This window comes from Serinus canaria, chromosome 2 (assembly GCF_022539315.1).
Source record: "Serinus canaria isolate serCan28SL12 chromosome 2, serCan2020, whole genome shotgun sequence".
Lineage (NCBI taxonomy): Eukaryota > Metazoa > Chordata > Aves > Passeriformes > Fringillidae > Serinus > Serinus canaria.
Window position 1 is genome coordinate 109,579,659 of NC_066315.1, and position 27,255 is coordinate 109,606,913.

The 27,255-nt window shown below is 40.6% G+C and overlaps 1 protein-coding gene across 12 annotated transcripts in view; it reads left to right on the forward strand.

Annotated features, from left to right (window-relative positions):
• The window catches only part of DTNA (dystrobrevin alpha), a 222,501-nt gene that overhangs the window by 136,756 nt on the left and 58,490 nt on the right, over window positions 1–27,255 (forward strand). For all 12 annotated transcript variants that reach the window (XM_050971128.1, XM_050971124.1, XM_009102816.4 and 9 more), the window contains 3 exons: window positions 17,061–17,274; window positions 24,343–24,428; window positions 25,922–26,076. In XM_050971128.1, the coding sequence (XP_050827085.1) occupies window positions 17,061–17,274; window positions 24,343–24,428; window positions 25,922–26,076 (455 nt within the window). The remainder of the gene's footprint in view (window positions 1–17,060; window positions 17,275–24,342; window positions 24,429–25,921; window positions 26,077–27,255) is intronic.

Below are 27,255 nucleotides of genomic sequence, written 5' to 3' on the forward strand. Positions count from 1 at the left end.
TTTGTGATCATGGGAGTCTCATATTCTTCTAAACCCTGAGTGATCAGTCTTATGAGATTTGCTTAAAATCCTATAATTTGGAAAGAAAATTACCATTTTGCATTCCTATTTTTGTTCTTCATTGTTGACCACCTTGTATATTCTATGATCTGCTTATTACTATTACTTATAGCTAGAGACTGGAAATATTAGTTGTGTTCTTTGTTTTCTATTTTAATGAAAGCTGAGTCTTACAAGTTCCCTTACAGTGAGTAACATTATTCACATGGCTCCAAGAGAAACAGCTTTAAAAGAAAAGCCACTCTGTGTTACAAGAGTCATGATACCATTGTGTAAGTTACTAATTCTGGTATCCTGCAGTATTTGAAGAATGGAAAGAGAGATGAGTTAATGATTTTTAAAACTTTTTTGTTCCTTTGTCTTCACCAACGACTTAAATGCTTCTGGAATTGCTAGTACTGTTCCATATGGGTTTCCAGGCAACTATGGAAAAAGGATGCATATATTATACATTCTGCATTATGCATCAATTATTTAATCAAAAGTTCAAAAGGGCTTGATTTAGCATATTCCCTGCAGACAAATCCTTAATCTGTAAGTGTTCACTCAGAGCACAATATCCTGAAAATAGGTTCAGATTTTCTTTTGCTTTCAACTGTAAAAGTTTATTAATATGCTTGACAATCATAATAGCTGTTAGAGAGCTGGCATATAACCTGGATATTTGGCATGTTCATTGAGGGACTGCTGTTCAGCCTTTTCTTCAGTGTTAGCATGAAGTGTACTCTTGTTATATAAGAGGGTTGTGTTATCTCTGATGTCCCTGAGTATTTGCTTTTAAAGGCTGCCACTGCAAGTCTGTCTCATCCAAGACTGAGACAAGAACTATTAGTGGATATTGGAATTAATTTTAATGTCAAAAGGAGTGAAACAAGGATATCTACCTTAAAACTTACATTTTCAGTTGCTTAGAGATTGATTTTTCAAACATACCCATGATTTCCACTCCTGTTGAAAGCAGGAGCTGCAGAAGATTGTCAGCTAATATTATTTTGTTCTTTAAAGAGGAAAATGACTGATTTGGCTTTCTTTAAGTCAGAAGTTGACAGACACGTGGCCTAGGTCACGTCACAAGTATACCTACATGCTGCCCTCTGCTACACAGGTGGCACAGCTCTGCCTGAATGCAGACAGCTTTTGTAATTGGATCATAGCTGAAAATCTCCTCTTGCTGACTTCCTGAACTCTGTGAAGACTGCCATTCACTGTGCTATTTCTGATGGCTTTCCTGATGAATGCGTAAGGTTGGACAGTCTGTTCTGTTCCCCACTCGTGTCTCTGAACATCTGCTTCTGGTAATGGGCATCACTCACCTTTGTCTGGCAGCCTTTGGCTTAGTTTCCCCAAGCCAGAAAGTTTTTGTATCCTATTTCACATTGGTCCTCTTAATAAATACTTCCAAAGAAAAGAAAAATTATTATTAATTATTATTATTACTATTATTATCTTGGTAATCTTGTAGACAGTCTAAAAATTGCAAAATATATGTAGACATACTGTTTAGTGGAAACAAACCAATACCTTGGTGATCACAGAATCACTGTATTTTCTGATTCTTTGTGTGAAAGCTTTTTCTTCTTTCACCCTCATGTTATTCCCCTCAATCTGTAGCTGTGTTTTTAAGTCTCCTTCACTATTTCCCTGTCCCTTCTTCAGCTTCATGTCATTATCTGTGGCATTTGCTTTATCTCTGACTTCTCTGCGACCCTTATTCCCTTGTCTGCTCTCTCTTTCCCTGGTATTCTCTTGGTTCCAAGAACCTTTTTTTTGGGCAAACCCTCTCTCACACTTGAGCCTTTGCTCCCTTTCTTGGGCTGTTCTAATGTGTCCTGTTAGGGTCTCTTGTTGGGTCTGCCCTGATGTCACATGAGCACCTCCCTAATGTATCAGATTGCATTAAGCAGTGTGACTGTCATGTACAGGTCATTCTCTCGGGGTTTTTTCTGTATGACATCCTGTTTATGTGGCAAGGGGGGAAAGAATTAACAAGTCATCTTTGGAGCAGTTATCAGTGAGTTTGGTGATTGTGGTCCTTTGTTCCTAAGGACCTTCTCCTTGAAGCCCTGTGTCTCCATTCTGGACTCAAAGCAATTATTCTTGAGGAGTCATACATGAGCTCAGTCCATGCATACCTGTTTTCTGTAGAGACCTAAGGGACAATTTTTATGTACTTGAAAATTCCTGACATGATAAGCTGGACTATTTTGTGTGTTGTAGCCCTGCATTCACAGAATCACAGAATTATTTAGGTTGGAAAACATCTCCAAGAGCAAGTCCAACCTTTGACCCATCACAATCTTGTCAACTGGACCGAAGCACTTAGTACCACATCCAGGCATTTCTTGAACACCCCCAGGGATGGTGACTCCATCAACTAACTCCTTGGGCAGCCTGTTCCAATGCTTAGCAACCCTTCCAGTAAATAAATTGAAGAGGTTTGTTTTGAATTCCTTGTGTTTTTGAACTCCTTCTCCATTGCATCTGCCAAGTTGGGAATTTTGCTGGAATTTTGTCCCTGGTTTTTAAACCATCAGTCAGTTCAGGAGAATGAGTAGGTACTACACAGCTTTCCTCCACCTTAACCACACAGTCTGCACCATCTTCCTGCCTAAACAGTGGTCTCCATCCCAACCTGACACAGAAAGTCTGATCTGTCTCCAGCCATTCCTCATTCCTGTCTCCACTAACTTTTACAAATAAGCCCACTGTGGAGCCAGCCCACTGGGAAGCAAGCCACAGCCAGTGGTGAATGTTCTTAGCAATTATGGGATTCTTCAGAAGGAAACAGTCCCCAGAAGGAAAATCAGAATGTGGGACCAGATGTAATTTTTTTATCATTTTCTCCTGTAATTCCCAATGAGTGGTTTTTTTTGCATGCTCATTTTGTTTTCAGTTACATTAAAAGTTTGTGTTACTCTATTGATATAGATCAACTTTATAATACCCAGAATATTCAGAGAGAAGCTTTAACTTAGCCATTATATCATATTTTAGTGCATCTAGTTTTATTTTCATTAAGTCTTAGTGGAAGATTTCATACAGCAAGTATCTGGTATGCTAGGACACATTGTGAAAACAGGAGATGTTGGCTATAAAAATAATTTCCTGCTTTTATAAGTGTGAAGAGACTGCACAATATAATGTCCTCAGTGGGTATTGTTATTAATACAGTCCTGGGTCTCTATACTATGAACATTCAGCTTCCTGACATTAATGTTTGTAATATACAATGGCTTTGCAGAGGCCTTTTTCCTTGTGCTGAATCAAGGCACTCCTAGTCTGAATTCAGACTGAGTTGTATTTGTGATACTATTTTTGCAGAGGTTTTCTAGCAGAGTGTTTGGCCTTTAACTGAGAAAAGTGTAGGCTAATTCCACAGAAGTTCTCTGTCTGCTCAGCCTTTTCTTTGGTCCATGTGGATGGATAGATGGATGTCTCTTTTCCTGACAGGGAGTAAATTGAAAGTTACTCTTTTGAACTCATTGACATCACTATGGCACAAAGGAAAGAATGAATCAGTCTCTCAGTGTGTAGTGTTTGAGGAGGTTGAACTCAATTTCTGATAAATGAAGTTGACACTAGTATCATACTGCATCTCTTGTAAAGGTCCTGATCTTCCCCAAGTTTAATTTTACACAGTTCATTCATCTATATTTTGCCTTGAAACTCTTTTATTTTGTCTTGGATTTGCAGGATGTCTTTAAGGACTGAGTGTGTAAAACAAAGGATGACAGATAAGTGGCCATGTACATCGAGACTCTTACTCCATCTAGGGGCCCTGACAACATCATTAAAGAGCTTCTGTCACACACAGGGGGAAGGATGGATGTGCAAAACTTCACCTAAATCTCATTTATCTGCCATTTCCCATTCTGCAGTCTTGTTGCCTTTCTCAGCGTGGCTGATTGTTGAGCTATGTTTGTATCAGCTGTAACTTTTCTCCTTGGCCTAGTCCTTATTTTCTCAAGAGATGGGAAATTTTAGAGCATGGTATTTTAAGGGGAGACACTGCAATTGCCTTCTGGCTTGGGAGTCGTGGTTACTGAGGGAATGAATCAGCTGGGGAAATGGAGCACCGACCCACTCTGGCAGAAGACATTGCTGTGAATGTGAGTAATGTCAGGAGAGAAAATCTGGAATGATTGTGTGAAACAAAAACAGAGTTTAGTCAAATATTCTGGATAGTCTCTCTGTATAAGAGGCTGCCTATTCAAATGAAATCGATATCCCAGGAACGGATATTCCAGATACCAGGATCCATCTTTCCCTCTTTCCAAGCTGCTTATAGCTCATATTCCAGAAGATTTTGGGGCAAATAAATTGCATTGTTTTCAAATGTAATACATTATTAAATACCTATGAAAGCTGGAACCCATGACAGTAATTAACAACTTGATTACCAATCTCAGCAAAAGGTTAAATAACATCAGTCTGAAATGTCCTTATGACTTCAGACATAAGGTGCTTTTTCTCCAAAGTCCTGTGTGTCGCATGAGTGTCCTCTTGCATAGCAGTGCTCTCACTCTCAATAGCTGAAGCTGCTACAGGGATTTTGTCCCAGGAACCCTCTGGACTGAACCAAACTCTTCAGAAGAGGGAAACATGTGGTATTAGTCTTTAGTATGTCTCTTCTGCTCTGGGGATGAAAAATGCTATTGTGGTATCAGACTGTTTACCCTAGCATTAAGTTCAGCTTAAGAACTTCTCTAATTATTCTTAATAGATGAAAATGTTATGGGTCAAATTTGGTCCACATTACATAAGAAAATATTTAAAGTAATAGAATAACGATCAGGTTAAGAATTTGCATATATGTAAAATATCACATCTTTTATATTCAAGAAAGTGCAAGATTCATCTTTCATTAATTTTCTGTACTTTGTTGCTGTTTACAGTCTGATTTTTGCCTAAATGATTTTTTTAAAATAATATTATAGAAAACAAAGTAACCATGGATCACACTCTGAAAAACAGGATATATGCCAAGGAGGGCTTTTGTTTTCAAGCAGTTCTAAATGTATAATAGGTGCTCGTTCTTTTTCATTGACCTCTGTGATATGACTGAACCTTGAAGGTTGATAATGTAATCTCAACTTGTTTTCTGTAGCTATTAGGTAAGAAATTGTTGTAAAGAACTGTTAAATCACATTTTCCCTTATCATCACAAGCTATTTTTTATTTTTTAAAGGAAACAGCAGTTAATATGAGATTGGGAATAACACTCTGTATCCTTAAGCTGGTAACGTGCACTGGTTCAAAATTAATGAAAACCGTAAATAACCCAATTTGTTAACATTTGCATTCCCTCTATGGTTGCTTCTGGCTCGTAACAGTGACAAGCAAGCTGTAGTCCCGCTGTGGCATGGAAAGTGTTTTGGGGGGGGGCTGGATGGAGCTGGCAGCGATTGTATCAGAGGGGGAAAAGGAAACTATTGAAGAAAGGAAGATGTGGTATAAGTCAGACATGGCATTTGAAGAAGCATACTGCTGGAGAAGATGTTATCACTGTAATGAGGGCATCCAACATGAAGACATTCTGCCTTTCCCACCGCACGGCTCTGGCACTGTGTGCCTGTGATCGCCCGTGCAGGACACGCACACGGCCGCGTCTCCACTAAACACAGAGACAAGGCCATTTGCGGGAGACAGCGGCGGGCACGCACCGCCTCTGATCCGCACTATCTCTCCTGACGCTGTGCCAGGAGAGAGTTAAAGGCTGGAGCCAGGGTGCTGCATTTAAAACACACCCAGGAGTGCCATCCTGTGGCGGGCCCGCCAGGAGCGAGTGCGGCGCGTCCCGCCGGCTGGCGCGGGCTCGGCGGCGCTGCTGCCTTCTCGCACTCCGTCTGTGCCTGCCTCGCACTCGGAGCCTTCCCCGCCGGGGCGCGGGCATTCCAGGGGGGCTCACACCCGGCTTCTGCTCTCGGGACTCTGGCTGGACGTAGTGACCCCGAAATACGTCAGAAAGTCTCTTTTCCCAGCCCGGCGGTCGAAGGAGTCAGAACTCTTCAGTTCTCGGTCTCAAGGTTGTTTATTGTATCTTATCCATAAAATTCTTTCCCTTGGCTTGCTGAGGTCTGCTCAGCAGGACAGTCAGAGGCATCCCGCCTGCCCCCGCGGCGGTGTTATTTTTTTATACTAAAAACTACGTGTACAATATTTACAATTCCTTTCTAATACTTATCACCTATGTTAGACAGTGAGTTTCTACTCTAAACCAATCTAAAAGTGGCAACATCACCCAGAAGATGGAGGCTAAGAAGAAGAAGGTGAAAGGCTGGACACACCCAGATCCCTCCATCTTGCCTTCTGAAGTCTTATTCTAAAAACTTTCAAAAATCTATTTTGCACTTTGTGGCAAACTAATTATTATTTTACTTATACTTTCGTGGCTTGCAGATCTTCATATAAGGTTGGTAACTTGCTCTATGGGTCATAATTAAACTACAGGCGTCTTGGGCTTTGTGTTAGGGTCTCTGAGCTTCTTGGCAGGGGTCTTGGCGATCTAGGACAGCTAGAGGGATGTCTTGAATTCCAACACTCTGGAAACATTTTTTGAAAGTCTCTGTTATTCAGTTGCTGTATTCACTGTAAGGTTCATCAGATCTATATTTTACAAACTGACCTGACAACTCAAATGTAAGGCAAGCTGACCTTTTTTAAGAGAAATTAGAAAGCTGTTGTGTATTGTACATATCTGTTGACCAAGTCTTGTTACCTCTTGAGTTCTTCAGCTATTAGAGAGCTGACGCTTGCAAAGCCCTTCTGTAGGAACTAATAGGTCAGACTGAGGCCTGATCACACAGTGCTTCAAATAAAGCCTTTCTCATTAAAGTAGTTCTGTAGTGGGATTACAAGAATAATAGAGGCACACAGTCTAGAAATACCATTGTCTGCAGGTGACAGAAAGTTTCTGACTATGGAGTACATGTAGCAATAGGTCTGCTGTTTGCACATTAGTCTTTAATTCATAAATACATTTTACTCTTAAAATAAGAAAATTATAGGTAATCAGTGGATTTAAGCCATTGTTGTTGACTTCTTAGCAACAGGGCAGAGTTCTAATTCTTTCCTTGTTAGCAAAATACTAAGAAGCTTTGAGTTATATTTTTTATTATTTCATTTTATATATGTCATACTTCGTTCACCATTTCAAACAAAATATTTCAAAGCAAGTTTTTAAAAAAGGAGACATTTTGGCAGCATCTGGGTGACAAGTGGATGACAACAGTTTCCCAGCCCAGCGCTCAGGGCGGATCACCCGCTGTTCCCTTTTGCAGAATTGACTGTCATTAGTGCTGCTCCTTGGAGAGACTGATGGCTTCTGCCACCCACAGAGAGCTCCTCAGTCTTGGGTTAAAGAGAGGTAAGACAGGATGGTCAGGAACTGACAGCAGGGGAAGAAGGAACTTCTGTTGTAAATTAAATTACTGTAGAAAAGAAAAAAATTACTGGAGATCTTTACACACTCATACACCTTGGTGGATTTGTCAGGTACCATACTGAAAGTGAAAAGACCACATTTCAGTGTATTGTTAGCCTATTGATTACTCTTTATTATTAACACTTGATCAAAGTTCTGTAGTGATCAGAATCCCAGGAGGTTTTAGGATAACTTGTTTTACCTCCTGGACACAACACAGGTAGAGTATAATAGGATGTCACTCCAAGTAGGCAGATAAGGGAACCTTTAAAACTTTCTCTAAATTTTCAGTGCCTCAGTTGTACACGTCGTGTTCTGCAGATTTCCAAACAACCAGCAGCCAGGTTTGACACCCACTCAGGAATGTGTTCTGTGCAGCTGGCTGGCATGTGCACAGACCAGCCAGCTCCTGAAGGCTGGGACATTGCTTGTCCCATAGGGCATCACTGGGACAGGTGATCTGTGTCAATCCAGAGAGTCCAAATGCAGCTGACTTACTCCATGTGCACACTGGTTCAGGGAAAAGCTGCTTCTGTTGGCTGGTCTAAATGTTTGGTTCCTAACCTGGGCACTCCTCCTCACCACTGGGATGGGCAGGTAGAAGTGGATAGCCTTTTTCCAGCTTCCTGCTGAGCCAGTGCATACCACACAGGTGTGCAGTCTCACAGCACAGGCAGAAAAGTGTGGAGGAGGAGGAGGAGGAGGAATGCATGCAGCTAACAGGGGATTAAATGGAACCATGGCCTCCCTCTGAAATTGGGGAAAGCTGAAGGGAATACCTGAGTACACACAGTGCTGTGAAGGCCTGCAGTACACCTCACACAAAACCTCTTGAGGATGTGGAGGACTCTTTTCTCAAACATTTAAGAGGCCTCAGGGTAGGTTCTGTGGTTTTTTATTTACCACATGTGCTAGAGAAGGCCCTTGGAGCACAGCTTACTTAAGTAATGATTTTAGAGAAAAGTCAGTGAGGCAGCACTGACTCCTTTCCAGTGAGAGTTACTGTGGTTTTGCAGTATAGGTTCATGATCACAGAATCAATGAAGTTGGCAGGGCCTTCTGGAGAGGACAGGGGCAGCTACAGCAGATTGCTCAGGGTTTTTTTCTGTTCAGGTTTGATTATTTTCAAGGATATAATCCACAGCCTTTGTGGGCAATATCACACAGTTCTAAAATCCTCACAGGAAAAGTCTTTTTCTTATGTTTAAATGCTTTCCTGTATTTTAATTTGTGCCTGTTTCCCTCAGTCATTTCACTGTCTGAGAGGAGTGTGGCTCCATGTTCTCTACTCCCTTGCACGGGATCATAGAATCATAAAATGTCTTGGGTTGAAAGGGACTTTAAAGATCATCAAGTTCTAACCCCCTTCCATGGGCAGAGATGCCTTTCTCTACACCAGGTTGCTCAAATCCCCATCCATGGGGATGACCCATCCCCATCCTGGCCTTGAACACTTCCAGGGATGGGTCATCCACAGCTTCTCTGGGCAGCCTGTTCCAGTGCTTCACCAACCTTACAGTGAGGAGTTTCTTCTTAATAGCAGGGATTTGGGCCATGAGCAGTCTGGGTGTGCCAGACTGTGTAGAGTGACAGCTGTCACCAGATGTACCCTGCCAAAGAGTACCTCATTTTAGCCCTGAGCAGAAGCAACACCTTGGTACATTTTCTTTTTCATGTAATTTGGTGTCCAGACAGTGCAAAAAACTGCAAGTCTTCATCGCTGGCACTTGGATCTGCATAGTAGTGAGATGTGCAGGTAAAGCTTTCAGTGATCACACTACTGCTGACTGATTTGAGGGGCAGCTTGGCCACCAGCAGATGTAGTTTAGAGGAAAAATATGCCTCAGTCAGTCCTCTGCTACCTGCTTGGCAGCAGGAGAGAGGGATCCAAACAGAAAATGTGAGTAACTTCCCAGGCCTTCTTAGCAATGACGATGACATATGGCCCCAATACCCTAATTTGTGATGGGTTCATAGATTCTAATGAAAAAAAACAAGGAAGAATCATCTAGCATATTTTATAGTATTCTTAGGATTGCTAGACAAGGAAGCATAAATCTTTCCCTTTTAATGAAATCCACCTGAAATATCTGACATACAGTCAAGTGCCATTGATTTCAAATGACAGTACAAGTATGCTTAAACTCAAGCATGTGTGTAAGAGCTTTGCTGGACTACAGTCTTCATGGAATATATAGTAAAATTTTGGAAAGAATTTAAACCAATATTTCATTTAAAATTTCTTCTTGTATTCACCAACAAAGGAAAATATATCAAGAAGAATTTTTGGTCCTAACTATCGCTTGGACATGTTTCAATTATATTTACTTAGACCTACTGTATGTTAAATAAATTTGAATTGATTGTTAAAGACCTGAATTAGTCACTTCCTGTATTTGATTAAATGTAATCTCCTCTTCCATGTTCATTTAGTAATAAATGGAGAGATAACTTTATAAAGTTCATCATTAGGGTGTAATACAAAAAAATTAAATAGGGCAGATGAGGATTTTTGTATAAATAGATCCATTTAATGGTAGAAAAGCTTAAGCACACAGACTGTTTTAAAATTTTTTACTACTTAGAAGATAAACTTTGCTACAGTTTTTTCTCTTTTATATTTGCTTAGGGCAACGTCATTTCTTGAGCTGATGTTTGAAGTAATCTGCCTCCTTTGAGATTAGTGGTATATCCAAGATTATCTGTATCTCAGAGCCTTTCCATAATTATAAATTGCATGATGGAGAGAAGAATTCATTTTTCACTGCATAAGTAAATATTAATTTCTTTGCTTTGAGTTGAAAAAAAGAAATGTAGTCCATCTCTTCTCTTTCTTTTTTCCTATTAAGATACTGTATCTACAAAACAGAAAATTACTTATTGCAAATAAATTCAAGTTACTAGTTACAAAAAATTAAAAGTACATTGGTTTTTTTGAAGATGAAGAATGAAGAGCCTAGAAAGGAAAGAGGGAGGAAAGAGGGAGGCTAAAGATGAGTAAAACAGACATATGTGTGTTTACTAAGTAACCTAAGATTGCTAAATTGTGTTTTCTGTGAATGTACCCAGGGTGCATCTCTTCCACAAACTGACCTGTTGACAGCGTTGTAGGTGAAGGAATTCTGCACTGTAACTACTGATTTCTCACTTTCATTATAAAAGTACTAAAATGTAAAAGGGAAAGGTATTCTGAACACAGGTAAAGACACAAGAGCAGTACTTTTTAGTGTGAGGAAAATACAAAACTCCTTTCAAACTTACCCAGCCATCTTCATCCCCCTTGCATCCTGCAGGGAGAGACTGATCAGTTCTGTCTCAGTGCACTGGCAACAGGCACTCTCCAAATGTTGCTTTAACAGCTGAAGAAGTCCTTTGAAGAAAATAACATTTGCTATTTGGAGAGTATTTTCATGCATTAATCTCAATTCTCTGCAGTTTAGTTCAGGTCTCCTCAAAGAGTGCATTTTTTGGTAATGATTGCTGTGGAGTGAATGGCAGCCATCTGTAATGCTCCTCATCTGTGTCGTCCCACTTCTGTCTGGACACTGAACTTTATTTGCATTCACTCATCCCTGTCTGTTACTGAGCACGCTCAGTTGTGAAACCTTCTATGATGCTGTTCAAATATTACATAAAAAGCTGAATTAGCAGGCAGTGTTCGCCATAGAAGATGCAATAACGCAGAGCTTTAGCTTAGCTCTGACTTCAAAGATCACTAAACAGAAAATCTAAAGGGAAACACAGTTTAGCAATTGCTTGTGGAGATGATTTGCATTTTTTTCAGACATCAGGAAAATGAGACATCTTCACCTGGGTAGCTGTGGTGGTTACAGAGTGTGAGGCCTTTCTGAAGGGTCCGTGAATGTTGGCTCGGCTTCATGATTTTTGATAACCTTATACCACACAGGCACTAGATACAAGCAGCTTTTATTCCTACTGCATAGTGATCGTCTGCTGGCACTGAAGGAACAACTGACAGATTTCTCTAGTTCTCCAAATCTGTTTCCAAAGGGGCATCTTTCACATGCTGAGGCATAATTTGCTTTTCAGTGGGGAATGTGGGCAAGGCAACAAAAGCAGCAACAGTAATTAGAAGTTAAAAACAAACTTTTGGAGATATAATCGGTTGAGGGAATTCAAGGCAGATTTTAGGAGAGAGAAAGCTCTCCTGCATTTATATGCTGCTTTGTTACTCTGCAAACTCTTCTTGTAAGCATCATGTAGCATGTAGAAATCAGATTTGGGGTTTATTGCACTACGTGTTGTGCAAACAAAGGAGATATGCCTTCTTCAGTGAGATTAAAACAGTCTCAGGGATGGATAAATAAATAAATGAGCATAACAGGTATTATGGAAAATGGGTAGAAGAGAAGATGAGGAATGTAAGCTTATGCAAAGTTTGCAAGGTTGACATTCTGTTATTACATTGAACAGAATACAGATACCACCTTAGCAATAGGCATCAATTTCTATTAGTACAAATGAGTGAAGCTTGCAGAGTCCTGTGTTTTACTTCCCTTATGCCAATACTGACAGTTTGACTTGGCAGCATGATATAATATGTAAAAGTTTGCTTACTGTATGAGTAACCTTAAAAAATAATAGAATTCATGGTGATCAGTAGGGCACTACACCTGAATGTAATCTGCACAAGGTCAAGCGATGGAATGTAAAAGGTAGTGACCATGACATGATCTGGTAGCTGTTCATACAGATTGGAGTATTTATAATTCATATTTTATATGAAACCTGAATTACTCTAGGTTATGTAGTAGTCAGACTAGAAAAGACACCTTTTCTTAATGTTTAAGGAGGAAGATGTGGGATTCAACTCAGTCAACTTCACCAGCTCCGAGGTTACGTGTCTCATGCAAACATGATGCTCTAGGCTTTGTCTGTAGTCAGTGAAGAAATATGGGCAGATTCAAAGCACTGCTCATCCCACCTGTCTCCAAACAGGTGATTTAAGGTGCTTTTTTCTTTCACTGACATGAGAGGGAGCCCTGGTCACCAGTCAACAGTAGACACTTAGTTTTTTACATTTAATTTAGCTACATGATTCTTGTCCATGACAACTGACTTGAGTAAAGGTCAGAGACTTCAGTCATCTGTACAGCAGCCTAACAAAATGTCCTTGTGATTCTGAGCTAGACATTTGAGCAGGTATTTTCAAAATCAGTAGTTCTTGTTAAATGTCTGGCTCATGTCCATCTTCCATCTCCTCCTCCAGGAAATATTGCTTTCCAGCCTCTTATATATATATGTACAATTAATTAATAAAATGCAAAATAAAATAGTGCAGTATGATTGTTGTTTATCCAGCTTCAAGTGGAACCAAAGTGTCTCTAGAGAAAAGAAGAAAAGCCTGAGTAAAATTATTTATAGCACAAATACACAGCAGTTTCTTGAGACTAATATTTCATAGTGGGTAGGGAACTCTTACAGCTGTGTAATTTCCAATAAGTCATTTTCTTATTCTTGTGCCCTACCTTTCTGGCATACCAATGAACATCAGGAGAGCTTATGAGCCTTTCAGGTTAGAGTTAACAATAAAACGAGTAATTTTCTCTCAGATATGTTTAGTATACTGATGTTATTAGTCCCATGTCTGCTAGCCTCTGGACATTTTCTTTCCCAAGACCATCATCAAAACTATCTCTGGATATGACTATGTTATGAGAAATATAATATCAGTAGGAAAACAAAACAACAAAAAAAACCTACATTAAAAACTGACAGCCACACAGTATCTGTACTAGATCATGTGAAGAATAAAGACACCAATCCCCATCTCAGCCTTCTTCATAGTGCCAGCTTTTTTCCTCCATATTCAAGAATTTTCCACTCCTAGGCTACAGCAATTAAAGTTTAATTACAGCATGAATTTCTCACTGGTAGGGAGTCTGGGTATGTGGTTCTTCTTCCCCAGGTAACCTTTTGTTGAGGTTAGGGAACACATCACAGTTTCCAATGACTGCAGAAGTGAACGTGTGTGGTCAAAACTGTTCCTGCACAGGCTGCTCGAAAGGCGCCCCAGCAGTTCTGATGACCTGGTTTGTTACCCTTCAAATTGCCCTTTTCCACTTTCATGCTTTTTTCTGCTACCACACTCATGCATTCTGAGATAAACAGCCTGTCCCTGTTTATTCTTTTCCCACCAGCTCTAATGTTGCTGATTTTACATCCTTATTCAGTATTTATAATAAGGTTGTCCTAGGATTTTCTGCCTTGGTCTGTAGTGCTGGTACCCCTGTTTGTCCTGTTTCTTGGATTGCTCTCTTGTTAGTCAAGGTGAGTGTCTGCATATGGCATTATTCTTTCTTTTGCAATTTGTTATGCCTGGTAACTTCTCACATTGTTATCTTTCTCTAGTTCATGTTTGATGATTTTCACACCTAGCCAGAAGCCAACTTGGCAAAACTGCTGATGGAAACACCTTCTTCATCTTCTTGGTCTGAATGACCAGACACAGCCCCCATGGCCAGCAGCAGCCTGCATGGCTATGGACCTTGAGGGAAACAATCCCCCTTCACTTTTTGCTTTCTGCCTGTCCTTCCCTCTTCTACCACCACAAAATACATGCACATGGTCAAGCCTGTTCCCTGCATATTCTGGCATGTTGCTCTGTATTTCTGGTACTTTCCTTGGCTGTCTTATGTGGTGGAATGCTCATTAACCCTTCTCTCCTGGACCAGACAATGCCCTGCTTTCTGATGACCTCCTCCATTCTCTGGCCTCCAAGCCATGTGGAGAAGCTGCCCAGAAAGAGTCAGTTGTGATGGGCCAGCTGTCTTCCTAGACATCATTCATCTTCCATTTGTCCAGATTACCTCTGTGACAGTGAAAACTGATGGAGTGGGAATGGGAATGACTGCATTAAAAGTATCTGCAATCAGATCCTATGCCAGACTCTTTATGGGGAAGTTGCTCTTCTACCAGCCAGAAAACAAACAGAAGAGTTCAGAGGTTGTGCTCTCCACCCACCCAGCTGTAGTGGGTTGGCTCTGGTTTTGTGCCAGACACCCACCAAAGCAACTACATCACTCCCCTCTGCAGCTGGTCAAGGGAGAGAAAATATAACAAAGGGTTGAGATAAGGACAGAGAGAGATCACCCACCAAATAACATCTCAGGGAAAACAGATTCTAACTGGAGATATTAATTGAATTTATTACTAACAAAATCAGAGCAGGATAATGAGAAGTAAAATAAAACATTAAAAACACCTTTCCCCCACCCTCCCTCCTCCACCTCAGTGGCACAGGGAGACAGAGAAGGGGGATTATGGCCAGTTCATTAGAGGTTGTTTCTGCTGCTGCTCAGGGAGAGGAGTCCTTCCTCTGCTCCAACCTAGGGTCCCTCCCACAGGAGACAGTTCTCCATGAACTTCTCCATCCTGTGGACAACATTTCTCTACAAACTGCTGCAGTACAGGTCATTCTTTCACAGGATGCAGTCCTTCAAGGACAGGCTGCTCCAGCATGGGTCCCCCACAGAGTCACAAGTCCTTGGAGGACACTGCTCCATGGTGGGTTCCTCTCTTCATAGGTTTGTAGATCCCTGCCAGGACCCTTCTCCAGCACAGGACTCCCACATGCTTCCTCTCAGGCATCCACCTGCTCTGGTGTGAGCTCCTCCAGGTGCTGCAGGTGGATCTCTAAATCCCCCTTGACATCCATGGGTTGCAGGGGCACAGCTGCATCACCATGGGCTACACCACAGGCTGCAGGGGAATCTCAGCTCTGGTGCCTGGAGCGCCTCCTCCCTCTTCTTCTCCACTGACCTTGATGTCTGCAGAGTTGTTGTTCTCACATATTCTTACCCTGCTGTTCTTTGGCATTAATTATAACTGTGCAAAGCAAATCCCTTTTTAAAATTCTTCCTAAATGTTTTATCCCAGAGGCATTACCACTATTTCTGGATGTTGCAGACTTGGCCAGCAGTGGGTCCATCCTGGAGCTGGCTGACACTGGCTCTGCCAAACGTGGGGAAACTTGTGGCAGCTTCTCACAGAAGCCACCCCTGCTACTAAAACCTGGCGATGCAAACATCAGTTTAATTCAGGGTAACATTTTGAAGACAGCCTGCCAGCATACAAGTTTGCCTATAGAATAATTTTTAATTAAGTTTTAATACAAAGATAAAATAAATACTTCGGTGTCACAATGGAACTGTATCTTGTAGGTTTTCACAGTTATTTGCTAGGGAACAGCAAGAAATGGAAAAATGCTTTGTCTAATCCTCATCTGTATGGAGTATCTTCCACTTTGGGCTTACACATGTGCTAGCAGGGTGTTTATTCCTGAGGCAAAAGAAGGGAAAGCCAATCATAGGGCAAAAATCTAGACTAAGTAAAATGACTGCATCTCCTTTCATCATCCATTTACGATCAGCTCACATTTCCCTGCCATCAGACCGTCATGTTACATTGCAGTCTGAGACAGCACCTGCAAACCAATCACATAAAAATATAATGAGGAGGATTATAATTAAGTTTCTCTATCTACCAAAATAAGGATCTCCTTCCACATACAGGTGGCTTTTGATACATCATAAGACATATCACCATTCTGTGTAATGAGAACTGTGCAGTAGTTTGTCTGGTGAAAAAAAGAGAATTTGCCCCCTGAGCCTCCTGATTTATTTCTTATTGACACTTTAGTAGGACAGTAGGTAATATTAAGATAGAGGGATGAACCTTTGAGTTCAGGTTTGAATTAAATCCAATTTTTAAATTACTGTAGGGGTTTCTTTATTTTTGGCACAGTGCACCTCTTCTGGAAATGGCAATCCACAGCAAGCCAATCATACTGCCACAATAACAGTGCTCTGCAAACAAGATTTCTGTTTGGGTACAATGTGAAGGGTGAGCAGAGATTGTCCTTTAAGCTGTCCTTGTAGGTAAAAACAGGCCACATCAAATTCAGCCTAGACCAGGATTTCATCAAAGAGAGAGATTTAACAAATCATTTGGCAAATATATTTAGAAGACATAAAATACGACTTTCAGATCACTTCATTATGTGTTATTTGTTTAAATGTACCCTGACTCAATTACAATTCTGTTTTTGTAAAATATTTTGCTTTCCATACAAATTGCTGAAAAGAATTTTCAAAATATCAGTATGTGATAAGCACTTAGTATTCGTAGGATCTTCTGAAAAGCCCATCTGCTATGCAAATTAATATCTAAGAGTAATTTCTGAATGGGGATTCATAAAGGCATGGTTCAGAAAAACAATTAGCATATGTTTACCTTTCAGTGATTTCTGTAAAATACAGACTTTTATTTGAATACTTCAGACAATGAAGAATGATTTCCCAAACTGAGGTTGTATTCATTACAGCTAGTAATATCACTATATTGTTTCCTTATTAACAGATTTGAATTTTATTTGCTCATTCCTCCACCAGATTCAATGTACGCTGGTGGAAAACGCATTAATTCATTTAATTATTCATGAAGCATGTTGTACATGGTTGTGTTATTCCCCACCCCATGGGAGGAGGTGACTCTTTTTCTCAGTTGCTTTCAGGAGCACGTTTCCCCATCTGAGTCTTTCTGTCCTGTCCCCTAGTGCACCTGGTGGACATCTGGAATGTGATCGAAGCCCTGCGGGAGAACGCCCTGAACAACCTGGACCCCAGCATCGAACTGAATGTGGCTCGCCTGGAGGCTGTGATTTCAACCATCTTCTACCAGCTCAACAAACGGATGCCCACCACCCACCAGATCAACGTGGAGCAGTCCATCAGCTTGCTGCTCAACTTCCTGCTAGCAGCCTTTGATCCGTGAGTCTGCCTTTCCTCCCGCCTCTCCCAACTGCTGAAAGGATTTGACTTCCTCCAGAAATATCTCTCGAAATCAATTGAGCAGGCTCAATTCTGTCCCAAATAATGAGCATGTGAATAGTGCTAACTAGGGAGATAACCTAAATTAAGGGCCTCTGCTTTCCTTTCTTTCGAGCCAAATTCAGCACAACTGTGTTTTCATCCAGCTACTCAGACTTGTTCCAGTTTATATCAAAGAAGAATTATCTACAGAAACAAATTCACATGCGCTCCTAATTTGGCTTGTTGTTTATTGACACACCAGTGGCTGACACCACTGCAATGCCTCTGCAGCAGTGCCATGGGTTAATAGCTCATTATTTTGAAAGAGCTCATTTCCCTGCAAGTTCTTGCAGCTGTAAGCAATTTTTTTTTCTGGCTCATGCCAGTGCAGCATGATTTTGAGACCATGACAGAAATAGGATTAAAGACCTGGAGGTGATGAAATTCATGTTGTTTATTACTGCATGGGACTCATATCACAAAAAGAACAAGTTTTAGATAGAGCAAACCACTTACAGTAATGAGTATTCTGTGTATATCTATTGCAATTTCTGAATACATACTTGGCAACCTGTACTGCAATATTTGCAGTCCTCAAAACTGAGTTATTGGAGAACAGTGTTAAAGTCTGACAGGTGCAGATGTTGCCACTTTATGGCTTATTTTTTGAAAATTCACCAGCAGAAAACACTGGCCATTAAACATTAAGACATGGATGCTTCCCCTCTCTCTTCCCAGTCGTCTCTCTCGCTGCCCTGGCACTGGGTGTCATTGAGCACCTCTCAGTGCCAGACCAGCCAGTGGCTCAGTCGCCATGGCAACGGGGAGAAAAAGTAGGTGTTCCACATGACAAGGCTGCACTCAACCTCTCCTCCTGCCCCTCTGAGAGGAAGAAAAGCCAATCCACTGTGAAATCATAGCCTTCAGGAATATTTTCCTCCCCTCAAGGGCAATAAAAGAAGGAACAGGCATTTTAATTCATACCATTGTGGCTGTGACAAGCACACTAAAGGATGCTGGAAATGACCAGATGCATTTATTGCTGCATGCCACAAGTGAACTGCTTCCTGGCTGGCAAACATATAGAAAGACCCTGGTCTGTGGAAGCAAGACCTGTGGTACTGTGCTTGTTTTGTAGCTCACTGTAAAGGGAGAAAGATCTCAGCTACACAGCACCGCTGTTTGCAGCATAATGGAGTAGAGGAATCTATTCCCCTGGAGGGAATCAGAGAATGTTTTTAAGGGGGCAAGGGTTTGCTTTCCCTGAAAACATCCCGTGTGCTGTGGTTCATGATCTGTTTGTGAGCTCCCATCAGGCCCCCCCAGGGTAAGGAAGCTGTGACCCTCACTCCATTTCTCAAGCAGCAGCTCAGTCTGTTGTGCTGTCTCTGAGTGTAGTGCATGGATTGCACTTCCCAGAAGGGCAGAGACCCCCAAGGAATCCCTAGGAAGAGGCTCCCAGCTCTGAGGTCAGAGACAGGGACTAGCTGCCTGTCACTCCATTAAATACAGCAAGCATATTAGTTGAGGTTCATGTGCAACCTGAGATACCCAAGTTCAAGTTTCGTGTGTCAGCTAGGTCTCTCTGTACTGTGATGGAAGTCTAGACACCTGTCACAAATAAAGACATACCATTAAGCATCTGATTCTCAAAATGTGCCCTACACTTTAGTATGACTCATATCATTGAAGTTTTGTGTTGGGTATTGGTTTAACAACCACTGGTGGTTCAGGTTTCCTGGTTTCTGGGAAGCAGAGGGAGGGAGGTGGCTCTGCATGCTGCAGGGACAGTGTGAGAGCTGCTGGGGTCTAACCAGAGCTGCTGTCTCTGCTTCCTGTGTTGCTCCTTTCTCTCCCCTCCAGTGCAACAGAAAGGTCATTCTCTGCTGAAAGTTAGAAGCTGGTGGAAGGAGAAGCAAGGTCTTTTCTTGTGGTCTCATGTTCAGAGAGAAGCAATGCTTTGCAGGCTATCCAGAGGGACTCAGCAGGGCTGGAGAAGTGGGCCCATGGGAATCTCCTCATGAGGTTCAGCAAAGCCAAGTGCAAGGTGCTGCAGATCCAGAGAAGGTGGTGCAGCTTTTCATGTCCCATTTGGAATCCAAAGAAAGTGGAGAAATGGAGTCTGCGACCTACCGTATATGAAAGGACCACAAGGGACAAGTTTTTTCATGTTTTAAAGTCTAATAAGCCTGCCACTGTCTCATTTATTTAGGTCTAGTTAATATATGTGTTGCTTTTTGTGTACTGTACTGGCTGAAGATCCTCCAAACTTTAAACAGAGCCTCTTCCTTCTTTTATAGCCTGCTGAAAACCTGGCAGGTTTCTCTGCCCTCTGGCAAGGAGTGTTTCCTTAGGCCTGCAATACAGATGTCTTCTCAGGAGCTAAAATTTGGCTAGCAGAACACAAAAGGACCACAGTGTGCTGCCATGGCATGTGGGCCAACTTAGCCACTGCCAGTGCTGAGCTTACATCCCATTTTTTTATGGGCTTTTTATGGCCTTGGGGATTCATTAGGCCCACAGATATTTCTCTGCTGTTCAACCCTGAAAGGAGAAAAAGTGGGGGAAAATTATAGTGTATAGAATTTCATGTGAGACTGAATGGGATGTTCCTTTGTGCTGCTAAAAGTAAACTTAAGTACAACCTTATAAAACTGGAAGCCAACAAATTCAAAATTCACAAACAGAAATACTTCTCCAATTAATTTATCATTAGTGTGTGGAAGTCAGCATCATGTGATAGATGACCCTGACAGGCCAAAACCAGTGAGCAGAATGAAGTGGTCAGGCTTTAAAATAATCTAGACAGAAACATATCTGATCTACGTTTTTAACCACAGGTTAAAATTAGGCAATAGCTTTTGCTTCAAGGCCTAAGGTGATTAACTGGCTGTATGAAACAATAGCACACTTCCTTCACTGGCACACCAAGTACTACGTCAAAAGTTGACAAGTACAAACCTCTCTGAAAAATTCCACCCAGGCTAGTGTCAGAGCCTAGGCAGCAAAGTGGAATGTCAGCCTCATTCAGTTGAGCTGTTCTCCAAAAAACTCTCTTTAAACAGTGTGAAATATTCTGTGCTAGGTCATGTCCAGGTATTCCTGCTGTGAAGTTTAACTGATAAGAAAATAGGTGAATTTTCTGTTCCTTGATGTGCACTGTCCTGTGAATGGAGTTGTGAGCTCTGGGCTATGAAACAGACCCTGCCTGGCTCGGGGCAGGGCTTGACTTCTACAGAGAAATGAGGAAATATTTGTGCCCTTGTTTAATCAAATGAACATTTGAATTGTACTGATTTCAGTACATAAAGATGATCAATATCCATTTTGGAAATACAACTTCTTGCTCATTCATCTGTTCAGAGCAGTAAGCGTTTAATTCCCTCTCTTCTCCACCTTTGCCACTCATTGAAAGCCACAGAGGCATTGACAAAGGAAGTCCAGCAAAAAACAATGCATTTCAGAGATTTGGACATTATGCATTTGCTGTCCTACATGAAAGAATCTTGCTAAATGTCAATAAAATTTCATCTCTAAAACCTTGTTTTGAAAATGGGAATTTGTAATTACAGCCTCTGACATTTCAGAATTGACTGCCCTGATTACGCTGGGTAGTAACCAATAACTGAGAAACTTTTCTTACTTTTTCAAAAGATACCTTACAGTATTGGAGGAGCACCACTTAAGCCTCATTAGTGAGAAAAAATGGTGTTTTCTCAATGTCCTTTTCATGGAACACATTTGCTGATTCTAAATATGTGATGTTATTTCTTGATGGCTTTCCCCACCATATGGCTGTCTCAGTGTGGCTGTTGCTAGAGATCCTGACAAATGACAGTGTCATCCATTTGGTACCACTCTCCTTGGTGACCCAACAGGCAAAGTCAGGCCCTGGAGATGGACTCAGCCTTGTATAGTGGATTTTGTCGGGCAGTCTGTGGGGCTTCCCTGCTCTGGTGTCTAAAAGCATGTATAATTTTTTGCCCTTTTTTCCCCAAGCCTTCAACCCTGGCCATCATTCCCTTTCCTAAGTACTCCATCCTCTATTGTTGTTAAGTGCACATCAGCTTCAAGGTTTGCTTTAGACATCATTTATGCTTCTTGCTGAAGGGTAACCTCAGCAAGAGAGGTGCAATATAAAATCAAAATATTTGCTGTCCTCTCCTGTTTCCACTATTAAAATTTATTTCTCTTTGCATTAACCAGCCCAAAGCTGTTTTCAGGGAGCACTGACTTCTCCCAAGATCTTCCTGCTGCTATGAGCCACTGCTTCAGCAATTGCTTTTGCAAAGCAACCCCTGTGAGGCCCCAGTGCTGCCAGTCAGGGTCATATGTAGTGCTTAGACACAGCTTAGGGCACTTCTGGATATCCAAATGATATTGGCAAGTCTTAGGCCCCATCACCCTGTCTGTTCATCAGTCATATGTATTTAAATATGCATTTGTGTATATGCACACACACACACACACACAACACGCACACAGACATATATATTTGGAAGGCAAATTGGGTTTATACTGGCTCTTGTGATGCTTTTGGGAATACAAATGACCGATAGAAAATACAGTGTCAAAACAAATCAACTCAAATGGAGAGACTGAAGAGATAAATGATATCTGTTCTTTTTCTGTTCCTCTCTTCCATAACCATTTGAGTATGGGAAAAGCCAATGGCTCTAGGGTGGAAGGCTGAAGCCAAGTTGATATGTGTCTGCCATGCAAATATAATCCTGTTAGTAAATGTAACTAAACCTCCCGGGAAAAATAATCTAAATCTCAAGCACTTCCACATTTTTTTAATCTCTAAGTCTTCCATTGCTTCTTCATAATGCCATTGCTTCTACTTAGCTTTTTGTTTTTTGTTTTTTTTTAAGATAACAACTCTTTTAAGGGCAGATGGAAACCTCATGATGAAACAGTGCAGAAAAATTCCTAAGGGTCTAAAGGGCAGCATGCACAAAAAGAATACAAAGGGATCACGTTCTCAGCCATAACAGTGCTAAGTCTGGTTTACACAAATCAGAATCCAATCAACAAAGAATGGAAGTACAGAAGCCTGGAAATTCCTATGCTGTGATTTTAATCTTATGAAGCCAGTCAAAGGGAACTCATGTAATGAAAAAGTGTGCACAAAAGTCAGCATTAGAGAATACAGTAAATATTTCTTTCTTAAATACTGACACAGTGAATTCGTTACTTTTTGCTTGTATTTCTAGTTGATTGCCTGGCAAAAAGCAGAATTTTTAATGAGTGGAAAGGATAATTAGAATTTGTATTTAGAATTGTGGGTTACACTGACATAGAACTAAATCTGTTTCAATGAACTTTAAAGAATATTAGCTAGTCAAGCTTAGAGAACTGACTCATTTTCTAAAATCTGAGTGATTTAATGAAAGGAAGCATGTAGCATCTATTGATGTACAGATGTGAGTACACCATTCACATCTGTCATACATGTATATCTTACTGCATTGTCTGGTTTGGGATTAGCAGAGAAAGAGGCACAGTCACAGGCTCACTGTCCTTCCAGAATCAGCTCATCTTTTAGTTCTGATCAGATGCCATTTTCTTCCTTAAAATTGTGAGTGACAATGAACAGGCTAATTTTAGAAATATTGATGAAGATCTAAATTTCTATGTACTACTATTGCCAGTGCAATTTATGGAAATCCCTTATAAACATTGTGTTTCCTGGTAGAGTAGACTGAAGATCACAGAAACTCCATTTCCAAAAAACTTACACAAAACTTCATTATCTAGCCACATCATTAATCCTGTCGGAATTTAGAAGGAAACATGGCTGCCATTTTGGTAATCTCACAAATATTGGTTGTCTCTTTTTTAAAGCATGATGACATGTCCTCACTGATGTCATTAATTAATATCACTAATTCATGTGGGAAGCTGTGAAGTAATGCCAAGGAGTTTGGATGATGGATTGAAGTTGCTCCTGTGCAGCTCTGGATTCCTAGTGCCTTACAGTAAGATTCAGAAAATTCCAAGAAAAACCACATTTCACCATTGGATGTTGAGAGATTAACATTAAGAAGCAGATGAACTTAGGGGAGCATGTTCATTCTCACCTTTGGAAAGGGGCTGAACACTAAACTGGGGCTGATAGGTGTTTTAGGGGCTAAGTGTGCCATGCAGTGTGTGAGGTCATGTTTTACTTATGCAGCTCAAATAAACCAGGTGTTCTGTGATGGCAGGTGATCATTGGGGACCATCATGGCTGTAAAAGGAGAATGAGGATAGTGAGAGGAATAATAAAGTTAAGCCATTGAATGCTTCAAGACAGTTGGGGGAAGAGCTGGCAATGTGCCTTTTTGCCCCAAGACAAACTCTTGGGTGAATTTGGGGTTTATTAGCATTTATGCATTGTAAATTGAAAGTAGAGAGCCAGGTATAGCCTCCCCTTGAACAAATCAGGGACAAAACTCTTCTGCATATCACAACATATGTCCTTCACTCATTCTGGATGCAGGCATATTCCCCATTTTTCTGCAGAGTCCTTCTTCAAGGTTCCTGGGAGTCAGGTGTATCATTTAAAAGGCAATTGTCAGGACCTACTGACAGGTACAGATGAAGTTTGTGCGATGATGTGAGCCCTGTGTGCTTTTTCACTCTTGTTCCCAGTGCTGCTTTTTTCATGTACTTGGAATCTTCTATATCCAAAAAATCCCCAAAGCACTTGGGATCGGGAAGCCATGAGTGTGATGGGTGTCTCCCAGTGCTACTGTATCACACATAGCAGTGATAATTATCACTGTAGTGTATAATGAGATTAACAGTTTAATACTGAGCTTCATATACATAATAAATCTGCTCTGAGATCTTTACAGAACAGTGTGCTGATGTGTGTTCCCACAAAACAAACCTTCTTTTTAAAGGACTTATTTCTCTGTATGTCAATCCACATATATATATTGTGCATTACAGTAAGTGACGTCAGAAATGTGCATTTTAATTGAACAGATTCTCATAAAATGGACATGTAAAATATGACTACTTTCTACTTTTGAACAGGGAAGGACATGGTAAAATTTCCGTTTTTGCTGTCAAAATGGCCTTGGCAACTCTTTGTGGAGGAAAAATCATGGACAAATTAAGATGTAAGTGATATTTTTTACCTGTTAAAAATTGTTACTGTTGGAGAATTAACAGTACAAGTAGAAAAGAGAGAATTAGGATAAACTACAGTTTCTTGGCTGGGTTTGGGAGTTGCCCTGTGTATATCTTTAAGTAAATCTCACTAAATGTTTGGTTGAACTTCACACTGATGTTTTTAAGAACAAATTGCATACATTGAGGTTCTTATTGGTGGATTTTTTTTTTCCATTTGGGTTATTGAACTTGGAATACAAATAAGTGCCTCAACATCATGAAGCATAATTTAACCATTTCTTCTGATTATTTTTAGTAACATCTATGTCTTTTCACATGTAGAAGATCAATGTATTTATGTACTATTTATGTTTTCTTCCATAGGGCATTCTTATGCCATGTATTTTGGTGAACAGATTCTCATTTTGTAGGATTTATTCCCAGTTCCCCAATAGCAAAGAGATCATTTACTTGTAGCTGCAATGGAAGACTTTCTCTTTAGTCATATGATGTCAGGTCCAGCACACCATTTTCCAGACTTTTTGACCCAAAACCTTCAGTTTCCTCTGAGCCTTCTACCTGAGCCCAAGAAAACTGAGTTTACAAATTACAGTTGTTTAGAGTAGACAAGCAGAAATCCTAAGCACTGATTTAGTCTTCCAGATTTGGTGCCATTTTTTTAATGTATTATTTCTATGTAGAAACTCAAATACAGACTGAACTAAAGTTATAAATTATAAATTGAGCACCATTTGTTCCCTAAGCTGCCTAAAGAATAGGAACTGGGTCCATCCAGTGGAGGGCTGAAGTACAATGACGATTTTTTGGGTCAGCAGTCTCGGAGTCCTGTTGTCATAATTTCCCTTCCAGGTTCCTGGAAATGAAGCAGCTGACATGACAGCCTGAAAAACAAAAAATGTTCCTTAGTCAGAGATCTCCTGCTAAGCAGAGGATAATTTTAAACAAACGGAGAAGTAAGGGCTGACAAACTGACATCACTGCAATAATAAAAGTGTGATATTTTTATGCATAAGAAAGAGGGAAGAGTGAAAAATAACACATTGGCAAGACCTTCATTGCTTTGTGTGTCCTGTCCAAGACAATAATAACTGACTTAATGAACCCATTGTCAAGATTTTGATTTGACATGGTAAACTGGCAGCAGGCAAAAAGCTGATGTAGCGTATCTTGTCAAATCAGAGCCTTCTTATCTGATTGAATTACTGCCTCATGCCATGCATCAGACTTTGTTTAAAAATGACCACACACAAAGGAAAACAAATCAGGAATATTTTAGTATTAAATCAGCTAGTTCTTAATATTCTAAATAATTCTTCTTGTTTTCTATTGAAAGAGAAAATAAAGATGCAGTAATAATGGAGGTTTCCATAAGCCAAACATGATTACTACTTCTCTTTCAAATCAGATGATACTGAACTCAGAGCAAATCTGTAGCTCACACTGAAGCTGCTGTGATCTTTCCTTCTCTTCCCCCCCTCAGATATTTTCTCCATGATTTCTGACTCCAGCGGGGTGATGGTTTATGGCAGGTACGACATGTTTCTGCGCGAGGTTCTCAAGCTGCCCACCGCTGTCTTCGAGGGGCCTTCCTTTGGTTACACGGAGCAGTCGGCAAAATCCTGTTTCTCACAACAGGTAAATGAAGAGACACAGGTTCTCAGTCACCCCTCTGACCAGGCCAAGACTCTTCCTGTCTTATGCATAAGTGCATATTTGTCCAGGAAACATAGGGCTGGATGAGGTGAAGGTCCACTCCACTGATTCCTGGTGTGTGGGTTTGTTGCCTTCAACAGGAAGCTGATCTCCATAGGTTCCCCATACAACCATGAAGAGAGAGGCTTAGTCAAAAAGTGATTCAGAGAAGGATCTTGAGTTACACATTCCTAAATTAGGGAACTTCCTAATTTAAGCACCAATTACATTTATACCTTTCTGTAATACAGTATTATATATATTTATACCCCAAGACATGCAGACCTCCATCCCACTTCGTTGGTGTTGGTATGAGCATACAGAGCACTGACTTCTGCATACAAAGTGGAAGTTCCACCAAAAAAAATTGAATCAAACTTCAGGTTTTCCCAGTGATAGACATACAAGTTTAGGAGGGAGAAGAAAATAACCTTAAAACGTCTTTGTAAATGGGAATCAGTATGTATTAGAAAATCCTTAGTCTCTTACCAATAACACCAGTGAGATAGGGTCAGGAAAACAGTGAATTTATCCTGAAGAAAATACAAGATTCCTTTGCAACTCAAAGGACTCTGTAGGTGCACTGAGTACAGCACTGGCTTCAGCTAATATATAGCACTTCAGAAGCTTCCATAATTGTGGCTGGTTGTCCACTTCTCCAGTGGAGAAACAGAAAATTCCTCTGGCTCTTGCCACACATCACACTGTATAATTCCATAAATATGTAGTAAGGGAATATGCTGAAACCTTGACAATGTTAGAAATAAAGTTGTGTTTTCCTTCTCTTTATCCTTTCATTTGCTAACTGAATACTGTTGAACAAGTAAGTTCAATGGAGCAGGAATAGTGTCATTTTCATGCAAAATAGAGTCTCATTTTTTGTATTCTCTCAGTTTCATCACTAATCAATAGGCACTCCAGTCAACCAAAAGGAGATGTTGAAATTCATTTATTGAGTCATCTCTCAATTAATTTTAAATGGTAATGTTTGCATATGTGAAACTAGTCTTGTTTCACAGGGGAAGACTTAAAACAGCACTTCATCCTATGTTGAAGAATTTACGTGGTAAAGTGACTTCTGGTAGTTTTGTTAGAATAATGCATGGGAACAGGGTATTCAAG